We start from the raw sequence: 11365 nt of genomic DNA, 5'->3' as shown, positions 1-11365 counted from the left end.
ATTGTTTTGGGGGAGTCCCGAGTCACCAAATAAAACAAACTTCTTTAATTCCTCTGAGGTTTTATCTTATGGTTAAGAAACAACAAACTAATTAGATTAGTCATAAGATCAGTAGCATGACTCCTGTGGAGGATCCCACCCACATCGAGGGTATATAAAAGGTCTCTGCAGGGGCATTGTCCACACTGAAGTGACACTTCTCCTCTCCTCCTCTACCCAAGGACAACCTCAACAAACGACATCATGTGTGACAGCTACTACGGAGGCTGTGGTTATGGACGCTGTGGCTATGGAGGCTGTGGCTACAGAGGCTATGGTTACGGAGGCTATGGTTACGGAGGCTGTGGCTACGGAGGCTGTGGCTATGGAGGCTGTGGCTACGGACGCTGTGGCTACAGAGGCTGTGGCTATGGAGGCCTGGGCTGTGGCTATGGCTCCAGCTATGGCTGTGGCTTCCGCAGACTGGGCTGTGGCTACGGCTGTGGCTGTGGCTATGGCTGTGGCTCTGGCTTTGGCTGCTACTATTGAGGTTGCCCTGGGAGACTTTTCTCTCCCACACATGTAACATCATGATTTACCTGCCCTGAATCCCATGCCCTGTGTTCCTACACTAGGTTGGGATAATACTGATTTGTGGAATGGGGTGGTCCCTGTCTGGATCTAAAACCCATAATTATTTATTCCCAATCTTTGCTTCATGAAAGCCAGAATGTGATATTCATCCTGTGAACTCACTTACCTACTTTTGCCAGTCACTGATCCTACCTCGATAATTTTCATGCATCATTATGTTTCCCAGTGTTCCCTAATAAATTTGGCTAACCTGAAAAAAAATTTGGTTTTCTTTCTATTTATTAAAAGTAGTAGAGTTTATTTTATTTACTTATTTTAAAGATTTATTTATTTGAGAGAGAGAGACAGTGTGTGCTTATAAGCAAAAGAGTTGGGGGGAGGGATGGAAGGAGAAGGAATCCTCAAGCAGATTTCCTGTTGAGCCCAGATTAGATTATATATTAAAGAATAGATTCCTGGCTCTATTCCAGGACCCTGAGATCATGACATGAGCTGAAATCAACAATTGGAGGCTTCACCAACTGCACAACCCAGGCTCCCCAGAATTTATTTTATTTTATTTAAAAAAAATGTTGTATTTGTTTGATACCAAGAAAGGTTGCGATTATCTGTTTTTGACATATATTCTTTTGCTGTTTCTACTTCAGTTGCTCTAACAGTTCTATTATGTCTCTGTTGCTGGGAGTTTTTAGACTAAATGGTACAGCATTTGTCAATTAGTTTATTGTTGCTTAGCTCATGGTAAATATTCTGCATATCTTTTCCTTTCACAAACCACCATCTGCAAAGTTCCATGCCTCCCCAAATCTTTTTTTAATGTTTTATTTTAAAATTTTTTAAATTACAGACAGAAAAATTCACTCCCTTGGTTATATCTCTGTGACTGAAAAATGCATAGTGTTGTGGTATAACTATCAAAGTCAAGATACAAAACAATGCCATCATTCTACCCACAAAACCGCTCATGGTTTTTGTTTGTTTGTTTGTTTGTTTTGTAGTTTCAAATTTTGATTTAAATTCCAGTTAGCTAACAAATAGTATAATATTAGTTTCAGGAGTAGAATTTCGTGATTCATCACTTACATATAACACCCAGTGCTCATCACGAAAAATGCCCTCCTTAATACCCCTCACACATTTAACCCATCCCCTGTCCACCTCCCCTCCAGCAACAGTCAGTTTATTCTCTGTAGTTAAGAGTATGTTTTATGGTTTGCCTCTCACTTTCCTTCCCCACTGTGTTCATCTGTTTCATTTCTTGAATTCTACGTATGAGTGACATCATATGGTTTTGTCTTTCTCTGACTGACTTATTTTGCTTAGCATAATACACCCAACTCCATCCATACCATTCCAAATGGCAAGAAAATGTGCTCAACTTGCTCACATCAGGGAAATAAAAAACAACAACAACAACAACAATAACAAAACTACAAGGAGGTATCAACTAACACTTGTTAGAATGGCTAAAATTAACAACACAGGAAAAAACAGATATTGATGAGGATGTGGAGAAAGGGGAACCCTCTTACACAGTTGGTGGGAATGCAAACTGGTGCAGCCACTCTGGAAAACACTATGGAAGTTCCTCATGCTTTTACCAAACCCCTTCCCAATCAAGCCTTCCTCTTACTCCTAAACCTTATAAATAACTGATTCTTCAATCAACCTATACTTTTGCCTATTCCAAAAGGCCATATTGTGTTGGAGACTGTTCACAGTTTTGGAAATTTGCTAGGAGAACTAATGGGACTCAGCATATACTTATGCTTTTGGCTATTTATTATAGCAAGGTAGTAATGATACATAGCTAGATGAGGGAAAAAGAAACAGGCAGATTCTGGAAGTATCTATGTGAAGATGTTGCCATGTTCTCTCCCTCCAGGAGGGGCTACACAGAGCTCGCTCTTCCCCCAGTAACAGAAATAAAGTTTTCTATGGGTGATATTTCTGCTTGAGGAAGCCCATTAGAGACTCAATGCCCAAAATTCTAACTGGGGACAGGTTAAAAAAAGGCACCAGCAAAATCTCATTCTTCCAGAATGAAAACATGTGTCTGGCTAAAAATACATTGTTTATACAATCTAGGCACTGTGAGTCCTGCTTATCAATTAAAGAATTGTGGGAACTCTTCTGACATCCAAATTCCCAGATCTGGGACCTGGGTAATGCTGATTTCATAAAATAGATGGAGATACATTCCCTCTTCTTTTTTTTACTCTCTCTCTTTTCTGGAGAGATTCCATATAACTAGCATTACTTCTTCCTTTCATGTTTAGTGGAATTAATCAGTGAAATTATATGAACTAGGAGTTTTCTTTCTTTGGAAAGATTTTAATCACAAAATGTATTTTCCCATGAGTTATATGGCTATTCAGAAGATATGTTTCCTTTTGATCAAGTTTTTGGCAATGTCCTGCCTTTTAAGAAACAGGTCTTTTCATCTAAGTGGTCAAATTTATGAACATATTGTTCCCTATGTTCCCTTATTGATTATAGGGTCTGTAGTGATGTCCCTGTTTTATTACTACTGTTGGTAAATGTGTCTTCTTTTGTTTCTTTGTGACTCTTGTTACAGATTTATCAACTTAATTGAAATTTTCATAGAATCAGTTTTTGGCTTCACTTTTTTCCCCTCTACTCTCTGTTTTAAATTATATTGATTCCAGCTATTAGCTGTATTATTTCCCTTTTCCTCTTTTTGCACTTCTCCGTTAATTATTTTGTAGGAGTCTTGGATTACTGATTTGAAAACTTTCTGACTACTACGTATTCAATTTCCCTTCAAGCACTGTTTGATTTACATCTCACAAATTCTGGCCACTTCTATTTTAATTTTCATTCAATTCAAAATATTTCTAGCAGGGTGCCTGGGTGGCTCAGTGGGTTAAAACCTCTGCAAAAAAAAAAAAAAAACAAACACCTCTGCCTTCGACTCAGGTCATGATCTCAGGGTCCTGGGATCAAGCCCCGATCAGATCCGGATCTCTGCTCTGCAGGGAGCCTGCTTCCTCCCCTCTCTCTCTGCCTGCCTCTCTGCCTACTTGTGATCTCTCTCTCTGTCAAATAAATAAATAAAATCTTTAAAAAAGTATTTCTAGCATCCCTTTAGTTTTTCTTGTAGACACACACACACACACACACACACACACACACTATATTTGATACGATTCTCTTATAAATAATATATAGATGGGTCTAATTTTAGCAAATTTGATAATCTCTCTTTTTTCATTGATTATTTGAATAGTCACATACTATTTAATTATTGATATGGTTGGAATTAGTTGTATCATTTTATTATTTGTTTCTGTTCTCCATTTCTCAGTTCCATTTGATTGCCTACTTTGTATTATTTGAGTGTTTTTTTAATATTAGATTTTAATTTATCTAGTGACTTTTTGCTATATCTCTATATTTTTTAGTGGTTAATCTTGGGATTGCAGTATACACAACTAACATTTCACAGTGTTCTCAGAGCTCATATTTTACTACTTTAAGTAAAAGGCATAGCCTTACAAGCCTAAATATCCCTTCACCATTACCTACTTATAATACATTTATTGTGTGTGTGTGTGTGTGTGTGTGTGTGTATATATATATATATATATATATAATGTGAACATACCTTGAGACCCCCTCATTCAATATTTTAACACTTGCTTTTAATAGTTGTATATATTTTGAAGAATTTGAGAAAGAATAATCTACTTTATTTACCCAAATGTATAAAGCTTTTCTATTGTTTTTCCTTTATTTCCAACTATCTTTTTAGTATTATTTTCCTTTAGCGTGAAAAATTTCTTTTAACGTAGCTTTTAGAAAAAAAATCTGGACATAAATTCTCTTAGTTTTCCTTTAACAGAGAAAGTGTTTAGTTCACTTTTGCTCCTAAAGCATACTGTTAAGAATAGAATGTGGGATTCTTTTCTATCAGCACATTAGGAATACTTTCCTCTGTCTTTTGGATTCTGTTTCTGAACAAAAAATCAATCGTTTCCTATATTTAACATATTATTTATCTCTAGCTGCTTTCAGGAATTTTTCTCTTTTTTGTTTATGATGTCTGTGTGTCACCAGCTAGAGACCCTAAGACCTGGCCTTTATTGCCCACCTTCTTGTACTCACTAACGTTTGTCTTAAACATTTTCCACTAAACTCTTCTTTCAGGGATTCCCCTTAACTCAGACAAATGAGACCTCAAACCATCCAGGTGATGGCAACTGCCCTGACAAAATCTCCCATCTGTTGACCATCCAGATTCTTTGAGCTAAACCTGATTTGTACCTGTGCAGATGAACCATGGGTGACCTCTGGAACGACCTACAATCACCTTTATCTCATTATAATACTAATATCTCTGCCCAGTGAGAAGACTCAGGCTAATTTACATAGCATACGATGTATGTTTAGGTATGTTTCCTTTTTTTTTTTTTTTAAAGATTTTTTTTATTTATTTGACAGAGAGAGATCACAAGTAGGCAGAGAGGCAGGCAGAGAGAGTGAGAGGGAAGCAGGCTCCCTGCCGAGCAGAGAGCCCGATGCGGGACTCGATCCCAGGACCCTGAGATCATGACCTGAGCTGAAGGCAGCGGCTTAAACCACTGAGCCACCTAGGCGCCCCATTAGGTATGTTTCCTTAAGGTGTATGAGCAATCTCATGACCGCCTCTACATACACAACAAGGCTTCACTAACTAAATATTCATCATAACCCTAAACAAAAAGAGTCTGTTCACCTTCTCTTGGGCATCATGGCTTTGGAAGCCATTCCCCATGATTCCCTTATTTACTGCAAATAAATTTCTTTGTGTGACAACTCAACCTCGTGCAGTTTCTGACTCATCCAGGAGCAAATTCACTTTGGTTCATTTGCATATGGACATAATTTTTTCAGTTTATTCTAATTGAGATTTAAAATTTTTTGACTACCTAAATGTGTGAATTTTACCAAATTTGAGAACATTTCAAACATTATTTCTTTAAATATGATTTCTGTGTCAATCTGTATTCCCCTGCATTGAGATTCTAGTGCTATGAAGGTCAGAAATTTCTGTATGTCCTACAAATTACTGAGACTTTTCATTCATAGTTTATAGTTGGATTCTCTTGGTTTTTGTTTTTGTTTTAGTTTTTGTTTTTGCATTCCATAATTTCTCGTGATTTATCATCAGATTTTCTGGCTCTTTCTTCTGATATCTCAGTTCTGCTAGTAAACCCATCCAAAGGATCTTTTTAAAAAATTTCAGATATTGTATTTTTTAGTTATAAACTTTTCATTTGGCACTTTTTACATTTCTATTTCTCTGTTGAAGATCTCTTCTTCTTTTCCTTTTCTTTTCATTCTTTTTCATTTCCTTTCTTTTCTTTTCTTTTCATTTATCTGTACCCCATGGATCATCTGTATAAATTTGCTTAGGGGCATCTGGGTGGTTTAGAGGGTTAAGTGTCCAACTCTTGATTTCAGTTCAGATCATGATCTCAGGGTTGTGAAATTGAACCCTGCATCTATAATAGTCTACCTATTGTTATTACTGCAAACTTAACAACTTCAAAATCTCACGTTTATTTTTCACATTTTTTGTTAGTCTCTGCTCAACATAACATAGCTGGCTCTGCTGCTTAAGGATTTCTCACAAGGCTGTAGTCAAGGTGTCAGCTAGGTCTGAAACTCAGGATTGACTCAAAGATTGACTTGGGAGGGATCCATTTCTAAGTCCACATGGTTGTTGGCACAGTTCAGTGAGTCCTGGGTTGTGGGACTGAGGGCCTCAGTTTATTTCCTTTTTTTTGACAGAGAGTGCACATGAAGAGGGGAGGGACAGAAGGAGAAGGAAAGAGAAAATCTTAAGCAGGCTCCATACTCAGTGCAGAGCCTGACACGAGGCTTGATCTCACAACCCTGAAATAAGACCTCAGCTGAAGTCAAGAGTTGGATGCTTAAATGACTGAGCCATCCATATTCCTCTAGGGTCCCAGTTTCTTGCCAGCTATTGGCCAGAGGCCACTTTTAATTCCTTCCCAAGTAAACCTCCATTAGGCAGCACACAACATAGCTATATTCTTAATCATAGCCTGCAAAGAAGAAAATATGTAAGAAAGATGGACATTATGGTCTTATGCAACATAATCATGAAAGTAATATCATATTACCCATTTACACTTTATTGATTAGAAGATGCCACAGGTCCTGTCATACAGAAGTGGAAGGGGTAACATAAGGGTGTGAATATCAGTAGGTGGGAAAAATGTGGGCCATTTTAGTATATTTGCCAGAGTGGGGTATGTCTCAGTTTTCTTCCCCTTTAAGAACTGATCACAATTACTAGGTTTTTGTACATCATATGATTTTATATTTTATCTTGGACATTTTGAATTTTGTGGTGTGTTAAAAATCTTGACAGATTGTTATTTGTTGTTATTGTTGTTTTCTGTTAGCAGCAGATTAGCCTGGTAAGCTACAACCCACTACAACTTCTCTCTCAAAGTCATGATTGAATATGTTATATATAAAAGGTAAAAAAGAAACCTGAAGGCAGAAGGTAAGATTTTATACATTCAGCTATGTTCATGTAATATGTTCTCAGGCTGCAATATCTCCTGTCTATTATGAACCTATAAAAATTAGTGTCAAATAACTTGCCGAAATACTGATATTAAACCATATCTATGACAGATTCTTAATCTTTTGTACCGAGCAATGGGGCAACCTGAACCATATTATTTTCCCCTCCATTCCTAAATATAATTTTCTTTGCCTGATCTGAATGGTTGATAGGGCTGTGAGCAACTAGGAATAAGTCAAGCTAGGGCTCTGTGTGAATTCCGGTGGAGAGAATTGATCTAGGGCTTTCTGCATTGTAGGTTTGGCATGCACCTGACAAAATCCCATATGTCTTATCTAAGCACTATAAATGAAAATTATTGACAATATCAGCACTCATAGATCTCCAGCCACCTAAGGGAAGTCAACTTCTGCCCAACATGCCAGGTCCCTATTGAGATTAGAAGGAGCCTGAAGCACTAATTAAGAAACTGTAGAAATCTATAGGACAAGAAATATAGAGCTACAATCATTATAAAAAAAAAAAATATGTTCCCCTCTCTTTACCAGACAAGAAACTAAGATTTACAAAGGTCAGAGATTTTTCTGTAATCACAAATATTAGAATCAGTACAGCAAAGGTGAGATGGATACTGAGGAAAATTATTTCCAAAGAAAATTAATTGTTACCCTATTAATAACCCAGAAAAGAAGTCAAACTCTACATAATAAATTAATTAAACAAGTTTTCTTTCTCATATTTATGAGGAAATTCAAATTTATTAGGAAAACAGAGAAGCAAATTTAGCATAAAATTACAAAAATAAGAGCTATACCAATATTATCTTGTTGGAACATGAGTTCACAAGTTGAATTTCATATTCTTTCAGGTATCATGTGGTATCAGTTCCAGATATCAGACATTTACCAAATCTTATCAGAAGTTTGCAGTGTAAGATAGAATAAACATCACTTGGGCGTAAGACAAAAATTTGTGTGGTTCAGAACTGCTGAGTCATTAAGTGAAGGTGTGGAGGGTGAGAGTCTCCCATGACGGCCTCAATAGTAGCAGCCAAAGCCAGAGCCATAGCCAGAGCCGCAGCCACAGAGGGAGCGGGAGCCATAGCCGTAGCCACAGCCATAGCCACAGCCGTAGCCACATCCCAGTCTGCGGAAGCCACAGCCATAGCTGGAGCCGTAGCCACAGCCCAGACCTCCGTAGCCACAGCTTCCATAGCCACAGCCTCCACAGCCGTAGCGTCCATAGCCACAGCCTCCGTAGTAGCTGCCACACATGGTGTTGGTTGTTGGTTGTTGAGGTTGTCCTTGGGTAGAGAAGGTGAGAAGTGTCACTTCACTGTGGACATTTTCCCCCTGCAGAGGTCTTTTATATGCTCTCAGAGTGGGTGTCACCCACAACACGTGTCATGTCATCGACTAATTTGCAGGGCCACTGTGAGTAATTTGTTGACTTCTGGTTTTAAACATGGCTTCGGAGGCAATGAAGAGATCTGCTTTGTTTCACCACATCTGAACCATTCTTTGGGCTATTAAGGAGAATCAGTTGTCTCATCCTCAAAGCTGTACTCATGAAATCTTTTATTACCCTTTGTAATCAATCTCTATGGCAAGAAATAGCATTTTTATTGACAAACTCTGACCTGCTCCAGATAAATAATTTTACCTTCGTTGTATTGACATTCAGCAGATCATAGTATTCTTCCTTAACCTTGAATTCTCCATTATTACCTACTGCCCCAAACCTATTATTTTCCATGAGGGAGTCTTCTCATTTTCATGCAGGAGATGCTTTACCACTAAAAGCCAAGAATCGATTATTTAGTTTCATGATGTTTTTGATAAAAAGCAAATAGTTTAAAATTCTGAAATACCAGGTCTAAGAAAACCAGTCTTTCCCATTTACACTAATATTTCTTAAACTTTTAACACTCTATTTTAAGCATGAAATATTTCCCCCATGGTTTCAAATTTATACCCTGAATTCAGAGTCAGAAAAAGAGAAGAAATGACGAGGTTTCACTGGATTTATGAAATGACATTTTTATGATTTTTAAAAAAAAATTTGAACTCTGTGATCTGACTGGAGTATGGTGTTTTTAATTTAAAACAATAATACTGCCAGAGATATCTTTTCATGGAATCTACTAGATTTTCCCTAACAAACTGGCTTTTGATAAAATATTTCATACTCTGAAAAATATGAGAAATACATTGCTATCATCATTATTATTATTATTTTATTACTTTTACTACAATGAAGTTCACTGTTGAGTTCAATGATAAAGTCAAATAACCACTCTGAACCTCTATGTTCCTAGAAAAATCAACTCCTAAGAGTCAGTAATAAGTATAATTCTCAGTACATCTGATAAGTATAAAATGTGTGTTACTCTCTGTTTGCACATATTCACCCAATTTTTCTTCAGGAAAAAATTCTTATTTATTTTTGTGTTAAATATAAGTTCTTTTGGAAGCATATTTTGAAATGTATATTCATTTATTTCCACCATTTCTTTGTGTGAATGTATTGATTAATGCAAAGGGATAGGGTTGAGACACCAAGTATCTCCAACAAGAATCTGAAGAGTGTTGTTTGCTGACCTATCTACAAAAAGTTAGGATGAAAGAACATTGCAATAGCTTAGAATTCTTTGTATAAGAAAGAAAATCCCACTTCAGAAGAAGACAGAGAAACCTGAAGTACAACATCAATGACCATGTGCAGAAAGTCTTTTACATGGTATTAGAAATAACTAGCTTTGTCTATTGCATTGTCTCCCTTGATAATAATGGATATTTCTAATTGGGCAAACTAAAATGAGGGAAATCTCAATATTTTTCTTTAAGTTATCAGTGTTTGAGAGGTTTACATATGAACACAAGTAAATTATGATAGAATAAATCTCTAGTCTCAGTACTAGGTAGGTATAGATAAATCTTTTTAAGGATAGAACTATATGAAAAGAACTAGCTATTCCAAATCAGGACATCAATCTGAGGACTCAGAATGACTCCAGATTTTGACATAGTTCTATTATAAGACAAGAACAACACTCTCAGACATTTTTTTTTAAACTTAGTAATGTTTAAAAGCCACATAATTTAGAAAAGTAGAATAAGCATGCAAGCAAATGGCGAAATCTGGAAAGAGAAAATATATATTTGTCATGAAAGAGTTGACTTCCAAATGTAAAGATTCATTAAAGGCAGACAAATACTGATATGAGGTAAGACAGGGGACAAATTCAGAATTCTTCTAAAATTTAGAGTAAAACATAATAAGAAAAAAATATACAAAAATAGAAGAGATGTGTAGAACATATTCTAGGTATCTAATATTGTAGAGTAAGGATCACACATATAAAAAGTGACAAACAGAAAAGAGGAGCAGGGAAATGTTGAGAGAAAGATGTTTTTAGGTAGAGGATTCTTAGAACATAAACATATATTTAGTTTCATATCAGATATTAATAATTAAAGGATACTAATATTTAAATGTCCTGGGAGTTTCTTTGCCTTTTCTGGGAAAAATATTACCTAGGCAGAATAAAATATTTTACATTTATACACAAAGAGACAAAAATCTTGTAGTTATGAGAACTGCCACTTGAGTATATTTCTTCATCACTACTTATTTGCAGTTGCAAACTCTTCATAGCAGAACATAGTACATACCAGACTTGTTCTGAGAATGATGTGAGATAATGCATGTAAGGGATTTCACACAGTAACTGCTCTGTGGTAAACAGCTTGTAAACGCTATCTAATTGTTATTATTATTAAAATAATAATTATAAATTGTTACATAGAGTTCTGACACAAAAATTCCATGAAGAGCACCAGGCAAGATAAACAGAGAATATTCTTATATATAGGAAGAAGCAGAAAAAAAAAAACCCATGTGTATAATAGTACCTGATAACACATACATAGCATTTATTAAATTCCAGGCATGGTTTAAATGCTTTACATATCTTGACACATTTAATTCTCATAAAAACACCAAACTGTAGGTGGTGATTTTTGTGTAAGAATAACAAGGCCTAAGAATTTACATAATTTAACCAATGTTATCGGCAGCTAAGTGGGAGAATCTAAATCTCACACAATGCAATATATTTATTCATACATTTTGCCTCATGAGAAAGCCTAGGAGTTGCTATCCCTGTTATAATAATGGGTTATTTATAATAGAAATCCATGAATTTAGACTGATGTAAATAAGTGA

At 36.1% G+C, this 11365-nt stretch overlaps 1 protein-coding gene across 1 annotated transcript; it reads left to right on the top strand.

The window, feature by feature from the left end:
• Positions 1 to 243: 243 nt before the first annotated feature.
• LOC123940807 (keratin-associated protein 21-1-like) lies at positions 244 to 528 on the top strand. Its single transcript, XM_046003705.1, has one exon. The coding sequence runs from the start codon at positions 244 to 246 to the stop codon at positions 526 to 528; it is 285 nt and encodes a 94-aa protein (XP_045859661.1).
• The last annotated feature ends 10837 nt before the right edge of the window (positions 529 to 11365 follow it).

Source organism: Meles meles, chromosome 4 (genome assembly GCF_922984935.1).
Source record: "Meles meles chromosome 4, mMelMel3.1 paternal haplotype, whole genome shotgun sequence".
Classification (NCBI taxonomy): Eukaryota; Metazoa; Chordata; class Mammalia; order Carnivora; family Mustelidae; genus Meles; species Meles meles.
The sequence above is the reverse complement of the archived record's forward strand: the minus strand, read 5'-3'. Positions and strand labels throughout refer to the sequence as shown.